The 22,935-nt window shown below is 41.2% G+C and overlaps 1 protein-coding gene and 2 long non-coding RNA genes across 4 annotated transcripts in view; 2 read left to right on the top strand and 1 right to left on the bottom strand.

Annotated features, from left to right (window-relative positions):
• The window catches only part of LOC117767923, a 17,236-nt gene extending 11,707 nt beyond the window's left edge, over positions 1 to 5,529 (bottom strand). Inside the window, exon 1 of the long non-coding RNA XR_004614959.1 lies at positions 5,516 to 5,529. This is a non-coding gene — a long non-coding RNA (uncharacterized LOC117767923). The remainder of the gene's footprint in view (positions 1 to 5,515) is intronic.
• fxn (frataxin) lies at positions 5,327 to 22,935 on the top strand. 2 transcript variants are annotated; one of them, XM_034595867.1, is made up of 6 exons: positions 5,327 to 5,507; positions 7,952 to 8,041; positions 8,531 to 8,622; positions 8,711 to 8,831; positions 19,750 to 19,847; positions 22,180 to 22,935. In XM_034595867.1, the coding sequence occupies exons 1-6, from the start codon at positions 5,400 to 5,402 to the stop codon at positions 22,316 to 22,318; spliced, it is 648 nt and encodes a 215-aa protein (XP_034451758.1). In that variant the 5' UTR covers positions 5,327 to 5,399; the 3' UTR covers positions 22,319 to 22,935. The 2 variants fall into 2 exon arrangements, with proteins under 2 accessions (XP_034451758.1, XP_034451759.1); XM_034595868.1 differs by lacking the exon at positions 7,952 to 8,041 and having other exon boundaries at positions 22,180 to 22,796.
• LOC117767941 lies at positions 9,255 to 9,980 on the top strand. Its single transcript, XR_004614977.1, has 2 exons — positions 9,255 to 9,673; positions 9,722 to 9,980. It is a non-coding gene; the product is annotated as an uncharacterized LOC117767941 (long non-coding RNA).

The raw sequence follows: 22,935 nt of genomic DNA, 5'->3' as shown, positions 1-22,935 counted from the left end.
GCTTCCATTTCTGGTTTGGACCGAATACCTTCGTTCCGCAAAAAGACTGAGACCCAGACAAGCAAGATGGAACCTCTTTTTTAACCGGTTCCGTTTTATTGTTACTTATCGCCCAGGCTCTAAAAATGTCAAGCCAGATGCCCTGTCTTGTATTTTTGACCCTGACTCTTCTCCCAAGGCTCCCGTTCCAGTGCTCCCTACTAATTGTGTGGTAGGGGCAGTCTCCTGGGAGGTGGAGGAGAGAGTGATTCGTGCCCAAGAGAACCTGCAGGTCTCTGATGGCTGTCCCGACAATCGCCTGTTTGTACCTCCCGTGCTTCGTTGAGAGGTAATCCACTGGTGTCATGCCTCTTTTCTTGCCTGTCATCCAGGAATCAAGCTCACCTTATTCAGGATCAGGCAACGTTTCTGGTGGCCTAGCATGGAGAGGGAGATCAAGGAGTACGTGTCGGCCTGCCCCACTTGTGCCCGTTGCAAACCCTCTCACCAGGCCCCAGCTGGTCAGCTCCAACCGCTGCCCATCCCGTCACATCCGTGGTCCGACATCGCCCTGGATTTTGTCACTGGGTTACCTAATTGTGAAGGTAACACCACTATACTCACCATCATTGACCGGTTTTCTAAGATGACACACTTAATTGCCTTGCCCAAGCTTCCTTCCACCAAGGAAACCGCGGAGGTGGTCTTGACCCATGTCATTCGCCTGCATGGGTTCCCCAGAGACATTGTTTCAGACCGAGGCCCTCAATTCTGTTCACGATTCTGGAAAGAATTCAGCAGTTTGGTTGGGGCCAAAGCCAGCCTCTCGTTTGGTTACCATCCGCAATCTAATGGACAGACGGAGAGGATGAACCAGGAACTGGAGACGGGACTTCGATGCCTGGCCGCCCAGAATCCCTCATCCTGGTCCAAGCAGCTCTCATGGGTGGAGGGGGCACACAATTCACTGCCATGTGTATCCACTGGATTTTCACCATTCCACTGTGTCTTTGGTTAACAGCCTCCTCTGTTCCCGACCCTGGAGAAGGAGGTCTCCGTCCCGTCTGCCCTGGTGTTGGTTCGCCGTTGCTACATCACATGGTATAGAGCCCGCCAGTCATTGTTAAAAGCATCTACAACATATAAGAAGTTTGCAGATCGTCGCCGCTCTCATGCTCCAGAGAACAGGGTCGGGCAGAAGGTTTGGTTGGCCACTAAGGACTTCAACGTTCCAGGAGTACCCCTTAAGTTAGTACCACATTTTGTCGGCCCCTTCCCAGTGTCCAAGATAATTAACCCTGTAGCTGTAAAATTAAAACTTCCCAAGTCCCTCAAGATACATCCCACATTCCAAGTCAGCCACATCAAACCCGTCAAGGACAGTCCAGAAGTCCCCGCCTCCAAACCCCCTCCTCCCCCCCCGAGTCATCGACGGCGGTCCTGTCTACAACGTCAGGAAACTCCTGGCGGTCCGCCATCGGGGGCATGGTCGTCAATACCTGGTTGACTGGGAAGGATACGGACCGGAGGAGAGGTCATAGACATCGGCCAGTAATATCATGGATCCACAACTGATCAAAGACTTTCATGACTCTCACCCTGATGTACCTGGGTCATCTGGAGTCGACCCTTTTTTTTTTTCATGTCATGATTACACTCACACACCATTTCCTGTTGCATGTTCTATGTCACTTCTTGTTTTATTTTGATACTCACCCTTGTCTCTGTTAGGGCTAGGGTAGCATCACTCCTACCCCCCCGTGTGTCTCACAGATTGGCTTCCCCTCCCTAATGTGTTTCACGTGTGTAGTTTAGCTGATGTCTGTCTGTATATAAGGTCTGTGTCTTCCCCTTGTCCTGTGCCGTTTTATAATAACAAAACATGCGTGCGTTAATCGCCCGTCAAAAAAAATTGTGGCGTTAAAAGGAATTTGCGTTAACTTGTTATTATAGTGTTAACTTTGACAGCGCTAACTTGTATCTCAATATTTTACATATTGATCTATTTTATATAATTTGATATACTTATGTAATTGTATTTTTAAAAACTATTGTATGTTAAATAACCTCAACATAGGAGGTGAAGAAGTAATATTAAAACTATATAATAAGGTGTGGGAAGAGGGATCCTTGCCGGTCCAGTGGAAAGAACAAATTATTGTTCCAATGTTTAAACCAGGGAAAGATCCTAGTTTGGCAGGGAGTTAAAGGCCTATAGTTCTAAGAAGGTGAGTTTAAATGTTATCAGAGCGGTTTTAGGAAAGGAAGAAGCACAATAGAGCCAGTACTATGTTTAGAGCACGAAATCTGGAAGGCACAAGTTAAAAAAGAGTGTAGTGGCTGTATTTATTGACATTGGGCCTCATTTACTAACATGTGCGCAGAAATGTTCTTGCTCTCCTCAGAAAATAAGTGCGTGCGCAAAATCGCCGCCGAATTCATGACACTTGCGCACCAGCTGATTTTGTTCTTACCACCATGCTTATGTTTGTGAATCAGAATCATTCTAAATCGACAGGTGCGTGTCCACTCTCTACAATTAGCATACAGCCACGCCTCTATTTCTCCATATAAGGAAATCCGTTGGTCATGAAGAGAGCGGTGTGCTGAACAGTTGAAGTTATAAGAGACGCCCCCAAAAGGTAAAAAACACAAGAAACTCACAACAGCAGAAGTTGAAGGCGACAAAGGTGGAAGACACAAAACACACTTTTCTGTAATGTGTGCTCCGGAGTGACGATGTTTAAATTAAACCTGGGCTGTAATAACTGAAGCGCTGAATGCTGTGTCCTGCACAGAGCTGAGCACTAGAGCTGTGGACATTTCTCTTCTAGAGTTTATCAGACACATGTTTAAACCTGATACACAACACGAGACGCGCACAGTCAGGACATCAGGGTTAAAGTGACCAGAACGATCCGGAGACATGATCCGACATCATCGATTAATAACTGAACACATGTGATTATCAGTTCGTGTGTGAGGAGGGACAGAGATTAGCAGACACACACACACACACACACACACACACACACACACACACACACACACACTCCTGCAGATTATGACACAACAGTGTTTTAACACTTATTACAATGCCAGCAATATCTGACATATCCATGCTTATAATAAACACTCAATGTACAGAACGCACATATTGTACATATTTCATATTTTATTTTATATATTTTGTAAATCTTATAAACTTATATTTCTAATATTGCATGGAGCTATTGGAACAAACCCAATTTCCCCCTGGGATGAATAACGTAATTCTGATTCTGATTATTGTTGCAGATGAAGCGAAGCCCCGTTTATCCAGAAACATAAATATGAATCCAGCAGGTTTTTAAAGATGATGAGGATGTAAGGGCGTCAATTTCATAGTTTTTTAATACATTTGGTCAATTCATTAGTAAATTTAATTATTGCTGTTTATCTACTATTTTTATTTAAATAAATGGAATTTAATGGCTTAATAATTAGATTGCACCAATTATAATAGGAAGGAAAATGTATGGGTATATTAGTAGTTTTTTAAATCAGTCAGAGTAGGGAAAGATCTTGGTGCAAATTATTTAGTGGAAAATGGAACACTCAAAGGAAGTATAATTAGTCCAGTTTTATTTTTGATTATGATAAATGAAATATTTAGTAAGGTAGACAGGTCAATTTGGGTTTCACTATTTGCAGATAATGGAGTTATGTGGAAAAGGGGACTAAAGGAAAATATTTTATTGTTAAAAAGATCCAACAAAATATTAAGAAGGTAGAAGTGTAGGCACAGGAATGGGGTTTTAGATTTTCAGTGGGTAAAACAAAGTTAGCTTCTTTTTACAAATAAGAAAATCGAAAGTCAAATCAATCTTAGGTTGAACGGATACAAATTAGAAAGAGTGGAGTGTTTCAAGTATCTCAAGTGTGGTTTGAGAAGAGGTGTAGTGACCCCTTTACCAATCAAAAGAAGCCACCACGGTTGCTGATTATTTGTTTAGACGCGTGCAAAAATGACGAAGTGTCGATTATATTAACCTCTTGCCTTATTGACAGCGACACTACTCCCCCAAGTGGTGGGAGTTTAAAAAAAACAAGAAGACGAAGAAGACAAATCTTTGTCACTGGTCTTTCAATTATGCTGGCTTTGGTTTGAAGACAAAACTGGGTTTCCTTTCATCAAAAGAATGTGATTTGGCGTTATTGGCTCAAGGTCATTAGGATCATCAGACAACTTTGTAATAGGACGATCATTTAGTATGGCCTCCACTTCAAAAACTGTTTGCTTCTTACCAGCAACACCTGTGTCAAGTGAGCACCCTGATTATATTGACCTCTTGCCTCATTGACAGCGGCACTACTCCCCCAAGTGGTGGGAGTTTTAACAAAACATAACAATAACAAAAATGGCTCTTACAAGAGGCTTACATGGAACATTCATATCAGGAAAAAAATAGAACGAAGAAGAATGTAACAAGGTCCTAAACATTATCAGGTTTCTGAGGGGCAGAGAGTGGGGAGCAAATAGAATAGGGCAAATTATATTGAGGCCATGAAGAACACTCCAGTGTAAGCCTTACAGGTAGAAATAGGAGAAATGCTTCTTGTAATGAGAAGATCATTGCTTGCATTAACATACTTGGCTAACTTGAGGCTGACATAACAATACTCATCCAGCTAAGAGCACACTGCCATTTCAGGAAAAGGAGAGAAGAAAGGAGTTTTGGCTGGACAATTGAGAAGAGGTCAAGGGACAATAGTGGACAAGAAATTGAACCTGGCAGTGTATACCAGGGAACTTTTAAAAATAAATAAAGTTAAAATAAAAAATATATTAAAATAAATATAGCTTTAAACTGGATTGATAAAGAAAAGAACCAAGTAAAGTATTGATATGTTCAGTTTCCAGCAGTGCCCTTGTAAGCATAAAAAATAGTTACTCAGACACAAGACAAGACATAATTTTAGAGATCGCACATACTGTAGTAGTAATGAAGAGGAGAAGTGTTTAAATCAAGTTTATTTGGATTCCTGCGCACTTTGAGGTGGAAGGAAATGAACTGGCTGATAAATAAGCAAAAGGAGCAACAAGGAAAAGAGCTGTAGATATGGCAGTAAATTATAGCAAGGCTGAGATCAAAAGTATAATCAAATCAGGATTGAAAAAAAGATGGCAGGAAGAATGGGACAGAGGAAATAAGGGCAAATACGTTCATAGTATTCAAAAGAAAGTAGGTGAAATGAGAACAACCACCAGAGATACAAAGGAAGAGGATGTGCTCCACACTCCAGTCCAGAAGGTGGCGGTAATGAACCTTTAAGCTGGTTTGCCAACCGCCAAATAACACAAGAAGAAGAAGAAGAAGAAGAAGAAGAAGAAGCAGCAGAAGCAGCAGCAGCGACTAACCAACCAACTTTGGGCTACCATGCTTTTGTTCACTAAAGTTCCTTGTATTTCTTCACGTATGTGTCAACGTGCAAATACACAGCTCAACGTATTGACAACGCAGAGAATCGGGAGCTCCTGTAACCAGGTAGTGACGTCTTCTGACCTCCGAGTTCCACCACCCTGTCTGTGTCATCGCGAGCGAGTGAGAGCAGTAGAGCGTGTGAAGTCGGAAAGACCTGAGCGACACTCTTGCAGCTTTATAATGTATAAGTGTCAGTCACTATGTGGTAATTAGTATTGACTTTGTGGCGGCGGCTACAAACAAAGAAGCAATAAAATATGCGATATATGTGGCCCAGGACGCATTTTGAGTTTCCTCAAATAGGTAAATCTTTCTACACATCGCAACTGCATGAGATCCTTTCATAATCTCCTGATTTGTCTCTCTACCTCTCTTGCTCGATCGTGCCGACACACACTCACACACACTCACAGTGACATCGGACATACATGTGTACTCAGACTGGGTAAAAATAACATAAGGTGGTCTTCATGAACATAAATTATGTACGTGTTGGTTTGTATAGAGTGGGGAGGTGAGATCTGATCACGAGACACATTGTTGATCTATAAATAAATAATAAAGGAAACAATCATCCCACATGGAGCAAACTACAGTATTATGCAATAGAGAGTAGCTCAAATCGTATTTTTCTGAACACAACTTAAGCCCGATGCAGTTAGTAAACTGCACTGAGTTTGTGTTAACTCGGTCTCGGTTATTGCCAGGGACAGGACCTTTTATATACAGTCTATTGACAGGACCTGTAAATATGATGATGCAACCCGCACCCAAGCCAAAACCAGAATGCGGACAGCCAGTGCATCATGTCCAAAAACTACCCCTGCGTCACTCGACAAGTACGACATGGAAAGATATCATGATACAGGACAGTCTTCTCCTTCCACAAATTGAAAATACAGTAATACCACAGTATAATACCATCACCCAAGTGAAAAATACGGTGATCATTTTTAGGTCATATTGCACACCTCTACCTGAAACTTGGTACTGGATGTCTGAGCTCACACAGTTTCTCGTCTGCCTGCTTGTGTTGAAAGTTATGAGCTGCATTTGTCGCAACAAACCTCCCATATTCCTCTGCTCCATGTTTACAAGTCTCTGTTGCACTTTTTCCAAGTAGTCATGATAGAGAATCTGCAGATAGAGATCTGCATGGATTCGCAGATTGTGGGCCTCCTGGTTTGGGACATAAACGAGTATGTCATCTTAAAATGTTCACTACCCTCTCTGTGCCAGGCATTGTTGCAATCTCGTGTTTATATTGTTCTCTCGTTGATGAAACCCAAACATGATTCTCTTGTACCAGTGTGTAGAAATGTTGAGATTCCTCTCCATTCTGGTGGAAGTTCCAGTTGGTGGAAGCCCCACTTCAGGTCCAGTTTGCTCAAAATGTGTGATCTGTTAATCCCTTGTAAAAGCATGTCCACTGTGGGAATTGGATATCTCCATCTGATGATGGCTGCATTTGCCCAGGCACATCCTGATATCATCTGCTGCTTTTGTTGCAACTACCATGGGGTTCACCATTCTTTCTTTAATGACAGTTTCTCGTAGCTGTATTCTTTTTTACTTTAATGATTCCCTTGAGTGGAATGGCATACGTCTCCAGGTTTGTGCAACAGGTATTACTCTCATCGATATTCGGAATTATTTGGTGGTGTTAAGCTTGCCAACTACTTGAAACAGCTTGGGATATTGTTATTGTATCTCTGATTTGACATCTGTCTCTGCGTTTGCACCCACTCTCACACCTAGCTCAACACATGTTTTCTTACTGAGCCGTGGCTCTTTGTGTCCTTGTATTATTGTTAAATCTAACCATGTGCAACTTTTCCGAACCCTTCTCTTTCTTCTGAACACACCCTTTTCTGAAATGGGCATTGTAGAAGAGTAGGGGCACAGGTGTTGTGTGGAGAAAGCACATTTATTATTTTTAAACATTTGCCATGTGTTCATATCCACTACATTACAATATGCACCTGAGTCAATTAGCATGAGTAGATCTACTACACCTACATTAAATGTAACCCTATCTGTTTTGGAGCCAGCTTTAATCACAAATGCATAATCTCTCTTGAAACCCCTGAATCAACACATTTTACAGTTTCTCGTGGTACCGTACGAGCAGACACACACACACACACACACACACACACACACACACACACACACACACACACACACACACACACACACACACACACACACAAACACGGTCCTGCGGACTGAAGAGAAATTCTTCCAGCAGATTGTGATGCAATGTAGTGTTTAACTTAATTGTTGCAGAAGAAGCAACGTCACATTTACCCAGGAACATGGATGTGAGTTCAACGGGTTATAGTGGAGATCAGCTCTGCATGTCAAATATTTAAAAGTGTGTGTTGAAGTAAATGTGATGTATTTTCTATTTTTCCGTGGCATCGAGAATCGTGAACAATTCGTTGTATCATTATCGACTACAGAATTTGGGTATTGTGACATCCCCATGTCCTTTTATGTTCTAGGTGAGGAGGCTTTTATACCTCCCGAAAATTGGTCCACTTACCAAACATGTGCTGCCAGGCCGCGCTCCTTTCTGCCCCCCTCTGAATAAAGTAAGTCCTGCTTCCATACTAGGTTTAAAGAGGTTGAAAGTTTTAGTTTTCACTTGCTTAACTTCTTTTATACTCTTTTTATTTAAATTTTTTTCAGGAGCTTTTTGTAGATTGCTCCACAATTTCTAATACAAGCTGGAACGTCACACGGTTCACACCCTTTCATTGCTGCTGTTTTAGATGAAAAGCTCAGTAAAAAATATAATAATGTGAACAGTAGGTGCATTTCACAGAGAAACAAAGAAATCTGCAGTGCTTTTCGACTACTAAGCAGGGCTTTTCCTGCACAGAGAATTGAAAGACGACAGACTCCGTAAAACTTTGTTCAACCTCCCGACAAATTCTACTACAGTGGAAACCCCCCTCTTTGTCTGATGGCTCAGTACCACCACAGCCTAATTTTCGGCCAGGAAAAACCTTGCTAACCTGTGAGTCTTTTTTGTACTTGTACACTTTGTTTGGTGTTTGACCCCAGGTTTTTTGTGTCAGTGGGTTGAGAGCAGAGTTGATGGTCATAGATGGAGGAAAAGCGTCCATCTGACACTACCACGGCTGGAGAAATCGGCCCCTGTGCAGATTAGGTAACTCCCTGTTCCCTTCCTCGCTAAACATCATTGCTGGTATTGAATGGTTAATAAACATGTTACTTTGTGTCGATTTTTCCTAAAGTGAGCTTTCAGAAGCAGCATATGAGAAACTGGCAGAGGAGACTTTGGGAGCTCTGACTGATTACTTTGAAGACCTGACGGAAGAAGCTTTCACTGGAGCTGATTATGATGTTGTCTTCTCTGTAAGTCTCTGTTTCTTCACTTTCACTGTGGAACAGCTAGCTGTAACATTTATAATATATTATAACTGAAGCAGGTTTTGTCAATCTGCGAAGTAGTTCATTAAAGACTTTTAAAGACCTCTATTTTCAGAGAAATTTCACACAAAATCCTAAATTGTGGACTTCATGTTGGATTAAAGTCACAAACCCAGGAGACTTTTTTGAAGTCTTGGGCTGATATTTCTGCCTACCAAATTTCATAAATCTAGGTGAAATGCACTGTGAGAGCTACATCATTTTCAAATTTGTAGGGGGTACTAAAAAGACATCATGCCATACCTTGGTCAAAACACTCCATCAGATTATCTACTTAGGCATGACCCCTCAAAAATGTATCTTATTTCATGGTGAATAATATCAGCATGGCAAGGAATAGACATTTACTGTTTCCAGTTGTGGGCGTTATTACAAAAGCTGCTTTCAGACATGCACTCGCATGTCTCTGGAGTTTCTCCGGAGGAGGTGTATGTGTGAACACAAATGTCCAAGTAAGGGCCTTTGGAGTTTCTGCAATCTTTCTCTGCCTGGCTCCCTGGTATATAATCTGCATCTATGGTTATGGCGTTTCTAACACCCAACCGACGCCACATTGGAAGAAGTAAATATCTCAGGATGAAAAATAGAGCCATACATGTAGAAGGCACTGACAAAGATGTCTAGTTGGAAAGATCACCAGATTTGTGAGCTTTTGGCGACAAGGACCAACGCCAAAATTCTTAGCAGGTAGCAAAGACAGCAAGAGACTGGGTAATTTACAACCAGATAGCTGCTGTTTACGTGACCACGACCACATACGAGGCAAGGTTTTGATTAATGCCAAGCTAAAGGTATTGAAGAAACCGTACCACCAGGTCGTGGACCACAATGGCCAGAGTGGCAATGATTGACAAACCTGGTGCTACTTTGAACAGTGCAATGACATCTGGGGCTCTAGCCACTTAACAAATCCTGTGGCTTTGGTTGGCAGCCTTGCGACAGCTCCAATGTTTAGCTCTGAGACACTCACTGCTAGCCGCCCTGAGATGCCATCGAAGTTGCTGAACATAACACAGAGTAGCGACAGTGAGGACAACTTTTTATGTACAGGTGAGTTTGAGTTTATTTATTGCTTTAATTTTTCTGTATATATCATACAGAGTTCAACAAATGTGATATACAATGGCTAACAATAGCTGGTTCGGAGGCTGAGAGAAGAGTGCGAATCCATGATGACATCATACGGAGAGGAAGTATGAAACGCAACGTTTCGATGACATATTTCTTAGAATGGACTGAGTGAAAAAGTCTGGAGTGACTGTTTTCATACTTTGAGGGTACCTACTGACCCCTTCAAGTAATTACAGATAGTAAAAGCCCAGAAAATGTATTTTACACAATATGGGCCCTTTTAAGGAGCTGTTCAAGGAAATGGATATTTGATCCTATGATTATTACCATTACATCCAGGACATGGTCAAACCTTACACCCCAGCCTGTCCACTCCACTCCGCATCTGCCAATCGGCTTGCTGCTCCCTCACTGCTAGCTAACCACTCAACAAAATCACGACTCTTTGCTGTCCTGGCTCCTAAATGGTGGAACGAACTCCCCAATGACATCAGGACAAATTGGATAAAAAACAAAAACACTATATTTAGTAGTACTTAAAGTATATGGCACTTACATATAGCACTTTTTAGTTTGGCTTTCTTGAAGAAAATTGTACCTACTTGATTCTTGTTCTTATGGGTTTGTACCCTCATGGTTGAATGCACTTATTGTAAGTCGCTTTGAACAAAAGTGTCAGCTAAATGAAATGAAATGTAATGTGTTTACGTCGGAACTGAAAACTGCGTCACCGGTGTGGAAGTTTTCTCACTTTCTGAGAGTGACTGTAATTTTCATCAAATGTGCAAAGGTTCCGAGAGGGGGGAAAACATTTGCAAATTTAAGTCACCTTAGAGTCTGTCATGGACGACGATGTATGGCAAGAATACGAGGCGCTTGCAGCCAGCGTTAGTGAGGAAAACAAAAAGGCCAAAGCGAGTGTCAGTGCAGCAGTGCCTATCCAGCAGGCATTTGAGAACTGCAGGAAGTTTGCTAGTTACAGTCCACAGGCTAAAACAATTAATGACAGAATCACGGAATTATTCGCTCTTGACTCTTGATCAGCTGTTTTCCGTGGTAGAACACAAGGATTTTGCCAGCTGATGGCACATTTCGAGCCCCGCTACACTTCGTCAAGTCGCTACTATTTTTCAGATGTGTTTTACCACGGCCATATGGACCTCAGACATCAGTCCAGTGAGTATGCATAGTTTGACGGCACAGTGGCTGGATGATGATTTCAATATGAAACGGACATTGTTGCATGCACTCGCATACAGCAGCCTGTTGGTTCTATACAAGCCTTCATTTTTTTTATGAAAGATGCACTTTATATTTGTTTCAACTCATTTTGTTTAATAATTGAAATTTCTGTTCAGATATAGTTATTATATTTAATATATTTTGAATTTTTATGAAAAACATTTGATGAGATTTAAGTTACATGAAGCCAAAGTATAGAGAAACCTTACTTACACTCATGCACTAAAAGTACATAAGCTATCCTCAACCTTTTTCCTTTTCTATATCATTTGTGCCTAGTGGAGTACACACCACTAGCCATTACATACTACTATTCTGTATACTTATTATTATTCTGTCCGCTTCCATTAAAAATGTCGTCCCGCTAGTCCTCCCGCAATTTTTGTCGCACGTACACAAGTAGTCATAAAAAAACATGAAGAAATACATCGAATGGTGTGCTGTGACTTTTGTCAAACGGTTTGCTAAAAAATCGCGAAAAACCACCCAAAACCGACAAATGGGGGTAAAGGTCTCTCGCCCAAAAGGCAGTGGAGCAGGACTGAAGATTCAGCTTGTGTGCTTAAACTGCACAAATGGAGGTTGTCATATATGATTGTTAGATCAAAACGTAGGAAAACTTGTTAGCTTCGCAGAAATGTCACTATGAAATCAATCAGAGCTAAACCTTTGGCTGTATCCATTTTTTAACTTTAGTTTTCAGAGCCCCTTTCCATTGGGTCAAATGGTAATTTTTAGAAGAAATTTCTGGAAGGAGACAAAACTTTTGTTTGGTTTTTACTGCTGCTAAATAGAAACACACAGAGTCCTCGCTCTATCTCTCTCTCTGTCTCTCTCTCTCTGTCTGTCTGTGATACACACACAAAGAGCAGTAGGGAGGTCAGAGCGGAATTTAAAACTACCACTTTTCATAGCTATGTATCAAGACTTTTATTTTGCTTTTTACTGCTACTAAATAGGAGAAATCTTCCTCCACCTAAAGTTGTTTTCTCATGTACATCACAAAAAAACTAAACTAACACTCAGAACTGAGTCAGAACAGTTTTTGTTGTGTTAACAATGGACTATTAATTCATACATATTTGCTTACTATATTTTGCAATTTTACCCTTTGGTGTGCATAAACTACAGGCTATGAACTTCTTTTTAAGAAACAAGAAATTATTATCGGTATCAGACATGTGATGCATGTAATTATTGGTTATCGTATCGGCAGGGAAAATCCATATCGTGCATCCCTAGTTTCTGTTGATCGAAAGAAGACAGGCACTTAAAGGGATAGTAAAAATGAAAATTCACTCTATCTACTCACCACTATGCCGATGGAGGGGTGGGTGAAGTGTTTGAGTTCACAAAACACTTCTGGAGTTTCAGGGGTAAACATCGTTGCAGCCAAATACAATACAATTGAAGTAAATTGTGACCTCTTCTTTAGATGTAATAAAACAACAGAAAAAACATAATATGCCTCCATACTGCTCCTGTGGTGTCATCCAAGTGTCCGCAAGCCCGGACATTCCTATTCGACATCAAACGGCATCATTTACCCAGTGTTTTTAGCCTAAGTGCGTGTTTGTGTGGCTACAGTGCACCCGGAAAGTATTCACAGCGCTTCACTATTTCCACATTTTGTTATAGCCTTATTCCAAAATGGATAAAATTAATTTTTTCCTCAAAATTCTACACACAATACCCCATAATGATAATGTGAAAGTTTTTTTGAAGTTTTTGCAAATTTATTAAAAATAAAAAATCACATGTACATAAATATTCACAGCCTTTGCCATGACACTAAAAATTTAGCTCAGGTGCATCCTGTATCCACTGATCATTCTTGAGATGTTTCTACAACTTGATTAGAGTCCACCTGTGGTAAATTCAGTTGATTGGACAGGATTTGGGAAGGCACACACCTGTCCTTATAAGGTCCCACAGTTGTCAGAGCACAAACCAAGCCATGAAGTCCAAGGAATGGTCTGTAGACCTCCGAAGAAGTTTGGAACCATTACATTACATTTCATTTAGCTGACGCTTTTATCCAAAGCGACTTACAATAAGTGCATTTAACCATGAGGGTACAAACCCAGAACAACAATAATCAAGAAAGTACTATTTCTTCAAGAAAGCCAAACTACAAAGTGCTATAAGTAATTGCCATTTAAGTGCTACTAAATTGTTAGGTTCAACTTTTATTCAAGGTATAGTTGGAACAGGTGTGTTTTTAGTTTGCGGCGGAAGATGTATAGACTCTCTGCTGTCCTGATGTCATTGGGGAGCTCATTCCACCATTTAGGAGCCAGGACAGCAAATAGTCGTGATTTTGTTGAGTGTTTAGTCGATTGGCAGATGCAGAGCGGAGTGAACGGGCTGGGGTGTAACGTTTGACCATGTCCTGGATGTAGACTGGACCTGATCCGTTCGCAGCACGGTACACAAGTACTAATGTTTTGAAATGGATACGGGCAGCCACTGGTAACCAGTGAAGGGAGAGGAGGAGCGGAGTAGTGTGAGTGAATTTAGGTAGGTTAAAGACCAGTCGAGCTGCTGCATTCTGGATGAGCTGCAGAGGTCGGATGGCGCTAGCAGGTAGACCTGCCAGGAGGGAGTTACAATAGTCTAGGCGTGAGATGACCAGGGCCTGGACCAGAACCTGCGCAGCCTTCTGAGTGAGGGGGGGACGTATTCTCCTGATGTTGTGTGTCATGTATCTACAGGGGCAGGTTGTTGCAGTAATGTTGGCAGTAAGGGAGAGTTCACTGTCGAGTGTCACACCCAGGTTCCTAGCAGTCTAGGTGGGGGCTAACATGGAGTTGTCAAAGGTAATAGTCAGGTCGTGGGTGGGAGAGCCTTTCCCTGGAAGTAAAAGTAGTTCAGTCTTGTCAAGGTTCATTTTCAGGTGGTGTGCAGACATCCACTGAGAGATGTCAGTCAGACAGGCAGAGATTCGTGCTGCTACCTGTGTTTCAGATTGGGGAAAAGAGAGGATTAGTTGGGTGTCATCAGCATAGCTATGGTAGGAAAAGCCATGTGAGTGAATGACAGAGCCGAGAGAGTTGGTGTACAGAGAGAAGAGGAGGGGACCCAGGACGGAACCTTGAGGGACCCCAGTAGTGAGAGGACAAGGTTCAGACACAGATCCTCTCCAAGTTACCCGGTAAGTGGGGTCGTTGAGGTAGGATGAGAGCAGGGAGAGAGCAGAGCCTGAGACACCCAGGTCCTGAAGGGAGGAAATAAGGATCTGGTGGTTCACTGTGTCAAAAGCAGCAGAAAGATCTAGAAGAATAAGGACAGAGGAGAGAGAAGCTACTCTAGCAGTGTGAAGTTGCTCAGAGACAGCAAGGAGGGCAGTCTCAGTTGAGTGGCCTGCCTTGAAACCAGACTGGTGAGGGTCAAGAAGGTCATTATGGTGGAGATAGGAGGAGAGTTGGTTAAAGATAACTCGCTCGAGAGTTTTGGGAAGAAAGGGAAGAAGAGAGACAGGTCTGTAGGTGGGTTTCTTCAGAAGAGGGTTTACTCTTGCCTCCTTCAGAGAGTTAGGGAAACAGCCAGTTGACAGGGAAGTGTTGATAAGATGGGTGAGAAAACCACCAGGACTCTTCCTAGAGCTATCCGCCCGGCCAAACTGAGCGATCGGGGGAGAAGGGCCTTAGTCAGGGAGGTGACCAAGAACCTGATGGTCACTACAGATCTCCAGCGTTGCACTGTGACGAGAGGAGAACCTTCCAGAAGGACAACCATCTCTGCAGCACTCCACCAATCAGGCCTGTATGGTAGAGTGGCCAGACGGAAGCCACTCGTCAGTAAAAGGCACATGACAGCCCGCCTGGTGCTTGCCAAAAGACACCTGAAGGATTCTCAGACCATGAGAAACAAAATTCTCTGGTCTGATGAAACAAAGATTGAACTCTTTGGCCTGAATGCCAAGCGTCATGTCTGGAGGAAACCAGGCACTGCTCATCACCTGGCCAATACCATCCCTACAGTGAAGAATGGTGGTGGCAGCATCATGCTGTGGGGATGTTTTTCAGCGGCAGCAACTGGAAGACTAGTCAGAATCGAGGGAAAGATGAACGCAGCAATGTACAGAGACATCCTTGATGAAAACCTGCACCAGAGTGCTCTGGACCTCAGACTGGGGCGAAGGTTCATCTTCCAACAGGACAATGACCCTAAGCATACAGCCAAGATAACAAAGGAGTGGCTTTGGGACAACTCTGTGAATGTCCTTGAGTGGCTCAGCCAGAGCCCAGACTTGAACCCGATTGAACATCTCTGGAGAGATCTGAAAATGGCTGTGCACCGACGCTCCCCATCCAACCTGATGGAGCTTGAGAGGTCCTGCAAAGAAGAATGGGAGAAACTGCCCAAAAATAGGTGTGCCAAGCTTGTAGCATCATACTCAAAAAGACTTGAGGCTGTAATTGCTGCCAAAGGTGCTTCAACAAAGTATTGAGCAAAGGCTGTGAATACTTATTCACATGTTATATTTTCGTTCTTTATTTTTAATAAATTAAACATTTTAAAGGGGACATAGCATGCAAATTCCACTTTATTAGTGCTTCTACACGTTAATGTGGGTATCTGGCATGTCTACCAACCCAAAAACTCTGGGGAAAAAACACTTGCGCGTTTTGTTATGGTTCCTCTAAGTCAGAAACGTCAGACTCGATTGAGCTTCCTGGGTTTTGTGTCGTAACAAGGCACTGGAAGTCTCCCTACATGGTCTTTCTCTCTCTCTCTGTCTGCTTGTGTGCTTGTAGTGGATGGGCAGAGGGGGACATTTAATTATGTGATTGGGAAAATTTAAACTCCAGGACAACAGAAGGGGAATACAAAGTATGGGATGCATATTTGATAATTTATATCATATAAAATATGTAATTTATATCGTTTAAAATCATGGGGGGAGAGGGGGAGGGGGGAGCTGGCTCATTAGCATTTAAAGGAACAGGCACTCAAAACAGGTCACTCTGTGGAGGGCTGTTTTATACAGGGTAAAAAGGGTGCTGTTTTAAATGATCCTTGTGGTATTTTGACCAAAGTATGTTACAGACATTTCATTAAGACCCCAAGGAACCATATCAACTTGTGGTAAAATGGGCATGCTATGTCCCCTTTAAACACATTTTTTCACTTTGTCATTATGGGGTATTGTGTGTAGAATTTTGAGGGAAAAAATGTATTGAATCCATTTTGGAACAAGGCTGTAACATAACAAAATGTTGAAAAAGTGAAGCGCTGTGAATACTTTCCGGATGCACTGTATGTCCGCTAGCATCACCACTTCTGGTTGCGGGCTTTTAGACCTAAAACTGACAGCGTTTCAAGTCGAATATGATTGTCGGGCATTGCAAACACTTGGATGACACCACACGAGCAGTACGGAGACATGTTGTATCTTTTTTCTGTTTTATTACGTCTGAAGAAGAGGTCACTTTTGCTGAAACGCTGTTTACCCCTGAGACTCGTAAAGTTTTTTTTTACTCAAACACTTCACCCACCCCTCCATCAGCATAGTGGTATATAATGAGGGAATTTAAATTTTTCGATGAATTATCCCTTTAACACTGACAGAGCATTATTTATATATAAATATATATATACTGTATATGCTCAGATAGGTCACCTAGAAATTTGATTGGACATGAGGTCAAGGAATTACTTGTTATTGAGAACGTTGGGCCATTGTGAAATTATTCCCCCCAATTGACTCCAAATGGATTTTACCGGTTATGTTGGCTCATGCCAGAATTCGAGTTCATTCCAAGACATAGTTCATCTCAGAACACTGAGCTCGCTGCGGGATAAAGACACTTATGTAATCATGCTATATAATTCCTCCCTCAGGGTCTTGTAAGCCCCCCAAAACATCAGGTGACCACTTATTATTGATATGTCATGAATGTGAGTTGACAGCTGAACAACCAATCAAAAGTGAGGTCGAAAAACCCAGTTTGCTGGTGAATTTCCCTCACAGCCAAACACATTTCCAATCAATTATGGGCAATCATATTTTGGCGTGCACTGTTTTCATATGTAAATGTTTGTATGTCAATTTAGCCAGTCACATGTCATCCCATCACTGCAAACATTTTATTTTACTTTAAGTCTCAGCTCTCTCACCCCAACAAAGAGGTATGTGAGGAAATGGTCTGAGGAGACCAGCATGACACTGAGGGACTGTTTTGAGACCATCGACTGGGAGGTGCTGAGTGAGCCACACGGGGAGGACATTGATAGTCTAACCCCCTGCTTAATGGACTACATAAACTTCTGCGTGGAGAACACTGTACTCACCCGGATGGTAAGGTGCTTCTCCAACAAAATAACCTGGGGGACCCCTGCACTAAAGGCCCTGCTGAACGAGAAGAAGCAGATTTTTAGACCAGGGGATAGAGCAGAACTGAAGAGAGTACAGAGGGAGCTAAGCAGAGACATTAGGAAGGGCAAGGATGGCCACAGGAGGTAGTTGGAGGAACGCCTCCGACAGAACAACACAAGAGAGGTGTGAAGAGGCCTGAAAACCATATCCGGCCACAGCACGAACAATGGGGGGTGCCCAGAATCTAGAGACAAGGAGTGGGCAAATGAGCTGGATTTGTTTTTCAGTTACTACTTGCAGTTGTGAGTGACAAACCTATAATATCCAAATTACATCTATGCTAATGCAGGTGAATCAATCACATTTGAAATTGAAAAGCTTGAATGCTCTGCATTATTTCGCGTTTGAATCAAAAGCACACAGCTGTAGACAACCCTGCCAGGATGCTTTGTCATTAGAGCAGCAGTGAAGTTCAGTAACATTGCTACTTGTGCGGGTTCAATTAAGTGCATCATGTGAATTCAAAGAGGGGGGGGGGGTGCGACATGAAATTATGAGAAAATACGGGATCATGCAAAAAAAGGATCCTAAGCATGCTAACGCTAGCGCGCTCACAATCTTTTTTTTAAAGGTGATAATACATTGAATTAATATTAAACTAAGATATTACAATCATTATCGTAATTTTTAAATCCTTATTAATGGAGAAAATACTACATTTGTTGGTCTCTCTCCCAGCTTGCCAGTGATTTGCAAGGCATTCTGGGTACCCCTAGGTTTGAAGTTAGGGTTGGAAAAATCTCCGTTTCGAGGGCTATTTACTTCAGCCATCACTGCTCAGGAAAAATCTGGAAGGAGCTGGAGTGGACTGCCACCTGGCTGCATGGACCATCAACTACCTCACTAACAAACCACAGTATGTGAGGCTTTGTGACTGTGTCTGAGGTGGTAGTTTGCTGCACAGGAGCCCCACAGGGAACAGGGCTCTCTCCTTTGCTGCTCATTTTATACACATCGGACTTCAATAATAATAATAATGGCTTATACTTGTATAGCGCCTTTCACAGGACCCAAGGACACTGTTCATATGTCTGAGGACAAAACAGTAGAGAAAAGTAAAATGTAATACTTCAGACACAACAGGGACAGCTGTCATCTCCAGAAGTGTAGTACAGGGGAGTCATCATTGACTTTGTCAACTCGTGTGAATTAAATTGCCTTTAAATCAACAACACCCACCCAATTGGTCAACTTTATTCGGTGCCATTTGAATCTGCCAATCACAATTATTTCATTCGCCCTGTCAGAATTTCCTGATTTCTGAATTGCTGGATGGACATAGGGCTGTGTTTTAAACAAAATATTCTCTGATTAAATTGATCTTTATTTGAATGATCCGATATCGATTCATAAAAAGGACAGATCAATATTTTTATATAAACCTTTTCCCGTGCGTGACCACATTGTTAACATAAGACTTTGTAATCTTCTCTCCTGGAGCGAGCCGGACTGCTCACTCACACACTCAGGTCCCCAGGGGATAATAAGTTTCGTTTTTTGGTGCTGCCTTCAAGTGCTGTCGAAAAACCAAAACACTACATTGTACACAGTTTGACCATTTACTAAAGCAAAGGCTGTTGAACTATTAAACATATTTCCTTACTGGATCCCATCACCTAAATGAAAAGGCCTAACCCTATCCTGAGCCAAATGTTAAATATTTATTCAGAAGCAATTTTTGTTTAGAGAGTCAGTCTATATTTTATTGTTTTGGTTGTGTGTGGTTTATATATATTTTCTTATTTATTTAAAAACCTTTTTATGATAATGATTGTTATATCTTGGTTTAATATCATTTCAATGTATTATGGTCACTTTTTTCACAACAACCTTAAAAAAAATGATTGCTAGCGTTAGCATATTAGCATTAGCATGCTAACGATCTTTTTTTGCATGATAATCCAGTATTTCCGCATCGACTCCTGATGACGTGTTGGGTTTTCGCGACGACAACTGTTGATGTAACGGCTTCTTGAAGGGCTGTCCCAATTCGTAGGGGAAGATTTCAACCACTACCCCTTGTGACTCTGTTTCAAAGGGCAAGATAACCCTCAAAAACAAGGGGTGAAATGGGATTGGGCCTTAGTCTTGTTTCTTTATGTTTGTGATTGATTAAAGGTGTGTGTTCTGTCTTTGATCCATGTACAGAGTGGTGTTTTGACAGTGAAGTTAGGTGGGGACCATGGGACCTACGTCATCAACAAACAAACACCAAACAGACAGATCTGGCTTTCTTCCCCCACCAGGTAAGATATACATATCACACTATCTCAAAGCAGTTCTCAGTCACCTGCATCTGTGCCCTTGTAGTGGGGAGCTGTTGCATTACTATTTACTTGATTCTAACAATGATTTTAGCTGTAACCACAATGTAAATGTCACCTGCAGCAAACCAGAATGAAATATTAAACATTGATCTGATCTATAATACTAATACTAAATTGCAGTCAAGTCACACTTCATGAAACTCGATCCAGTTGAACTTCATCATCACCTTCATCACAGCAGAGGATTTCTCTTACAATTTGTTCACACTTTTAAATTGGATTCACACATTTTACAAAATAAAACAGTTAACACATATCTCATACATAGAGCCAAAGCTCTATTGATTTAACTTTGCTGAAAAAAATTAAAACATCTAAGTTACATATTGTATAAAGCATGATTCCTTTAGTATGAATCTCTAATGCACCTGTGTGAATCTCCTTTTTCAGTTATCAGTCTTGTTCCACCCATTCAAAGCGTCACCTCTATGTTGAGACAAGACAGTTCATGGACCTAAACACCTGTAGACAGGAATCAAATGAATGAAACTCGATCGGAAATATCTAATTTTTAGTGTCTTTCAACAGAACATCCATAACAGTGTAAAAAGTGCGAGTGCAGCAGGGTTACATCTCTAATAATATCATCTCAGGAATAAAAAATACAGTTCATGCTGTGATATATCTGTGCCTTTTTTTGCACAAGCAATAAAAAATCACAGGTCCAAATGACAGTAAGTCTGTCTGATAGCTGTATTTTGTAGTTTAAAATAACTTACTTGCCTGTCTTATGTACAGTTTGCTTACTTGCCATGCGTACAGTTCAGGGGGAAACGTCTCAGTTTTTAACTAAATCAAACACTTCATTTGTCATAAATTGCTGTAAATATTACAATAAGGGAGGAAAATGTCAAACGATAAAATAAAGTTATTTTGTTAAGATAATGCCACCAATCCCAGAGAAAAAATTCAAAAACTGATTGGGATGATATTGATCTGATATTGAAGTTTCTGTTGGCAAAATAGTGAGACGCACAGTTAAAAAAGTCTGGTTGAAGTTGTTAAACACAGTATAATTTCACGGATAATAATGTATATGTTTCATAGGGAATGTGATCGAGGGAGATCAGCGAATTGTGCCGATCTCTAAATACCCTCTCCTGTAAAGCAGTAATGGATGCATTACATTGTCGGTGATGCGAAGAATGCCTTGAGGGAATCCCTTGGCATTTGTTCAAGTATGTTCACTTGAACTGTTGTGATGGCCTTGGAGAAATAACTAGTTTGATTTTGGTAGCCAAAGGTCCCAGTGGCCTCACAAAGTATGTTGTTTTTCTTGTACGTGACATCTTAAGATCAGCTTGAGGGAATGTCTCCAGATTTGGAACGAACATTCACTTGGACTAAAAGATGAACTGATCATGATGGTCGAAGGTCAGAAGGTCAAGGTCACTGTGACCTCTCAAAACATATTGCCTTTTGAATGTGATATTTCAAGAACACCTTGAGGGAATGTTTTGATCAGTTGTCACTTGGACTGAAAGATTAACTGATTAGATTCCATTGGTCAAATGTAAAAGTAATGGTGACCTTATTTGAATCTGGAAAACAAATGTATGTAGAAATTTCATGGGTTGGCAGAGAGATACAACTGCAGTGCAGTATTTCTAGTTTGTACTTGTGACCTGATTTGTAGAATAAAATCAACCCAGATACACACTCACATGAGTATTAAGGATATTAATGTTTAAAAACTAAATCTGTTAATTTCAATGAAATAACCAAAATTAGTTCACTGGATGGTGTAGAGATTAGATGGTGGCAGAGTAGAGATCAGATCAGCTATTGATGATTAAAGACACAAATGCTTTATTTCCCCTGTTGATATTATGAAACATTTCATCCTTATCAGAGGATTGTAACCGTCTGTGCACACTTTCCATCTGCCACTCCTGAGGTGGACTGAGCAGTATGTCCAAGCCCTACATTTCCATTTTCCTTGTATCCACTGCTGCTGTATGTTGTAGCTGGTCAGTGCATGTCTGTCTATGGGACTACCAAAGCTTGTATATAGGAGCTCTTTACTCAAAAGTTGCCTATTTACTGTGCACTACATACACCTTGTATGTCACAAATCACAAATCATCTTGTAAGTCACAAATCAACAACAAAGCCAAACAAAATATAACTGAGAACTACCAAGCCTCATTGAAATAGATTTTTGAGATGGTTAGAGATAGACGTTTTTTTTTTCTTGCAAAATCTAATGTCAACATGTCAGTAAATTTCTTTCATTCTCTTGTGTTTGCAGTGGACCAAAGCGCTATGACTGGACAGGTGAACACTGGGTGTACATTCGCGATGGTATTAGGCTCCACCAACTACTTTCCAAAGAGTTTTCCATCATCTTCAGAAAAAATATGGACCTCTCTGACCTGCTTTATTCCTGAGAATATGTGATTATCTCAGGCATGAGAACTGTGACTCTCAGAACTGTTCCATCAAAGACCCATAGTGTCATTCCTCTACCAGAGGCCTTGTAGTTTGAGGGTTTTATGATTCTGTGCAGTATCTGTTCAATGTATATACATATTTATCTAATATACAATATATACACTATATCTAATGACTAACTAATTATGGCATAAAAAGTATGCTGTCATTAGATACAAGTGCTTAGGATATAGTTGTATGTAATGACGTGTCAGTCTGTCAGCTGCTCTGGTGTTTTCTATATGTTTTATGTTCTCTAATAATGTTATAAAAATGTCATACTAATGACAAATTTGTAGAACTCACCCATATTTTGTTTTCTTATAAACTTCTCTTTGTCCTCATTATCCCACAATGTCAACATCTCACTTGCTCTGGACTTAACCTTGTCCAAACCAATGCATTCTCATGTTTTACAGAGTTGGCATTTTTTCTTTTGAACCAGTCCATGTTGTTGCTGATTTCAATAATTATTTTGCAAGTGAATCATGTACAGTACTAAACATAAATGTTACCATTTGATGCATTGTCCTGACTGAAAGGTTGACTGTCATCTGCAGTCCCTTGGCAGATC

Source organism: Hippoglossus hippoglossus, chromosome 9 (assembly GCF_009819705.1).
Source record: "Hippoglossus hippoglossus isolate fHipHip1 chromosome 9, fHipHip1.pri, whole genome shotgun sequence".
Classification (NCBI taxonomy): Eukaryota; Metazoa; Chordata; class Actinopteri; order Pleuronectiformes; family Pleuronectidae; genus Hippoglossus; species Hippoglossus hippoglossus.
This window is presented reverse-complemented; position numbering and strand designations above follow the sequence as displayed.

Excerpts from the sequence above, each read along its gene's own strand:
- fxn (XM_034595867.1), top strand. The coding sequence starts at position 5,400 with ATGCTTTTGTTCACTAAAGTTCCTTGTATTTCTTCACGTATGTGTCAA. Across the intron at positions 5,508-7,951 it reads TCGGGAGCTCCTGTAACCAG|GTGAGGAGGCTTTTATACCT; the intron begins GTAGTGACGTCT and ends TTTATGTTCTAG. Across the intron at positions 8,623-8,710 it reads TCGGCCCCTGTGCAGATTAG|TGAGCTTTCAGAAGCAGCAT; the intron begins GTAACTCCCTGT and ends TTTTTCCTAAAG.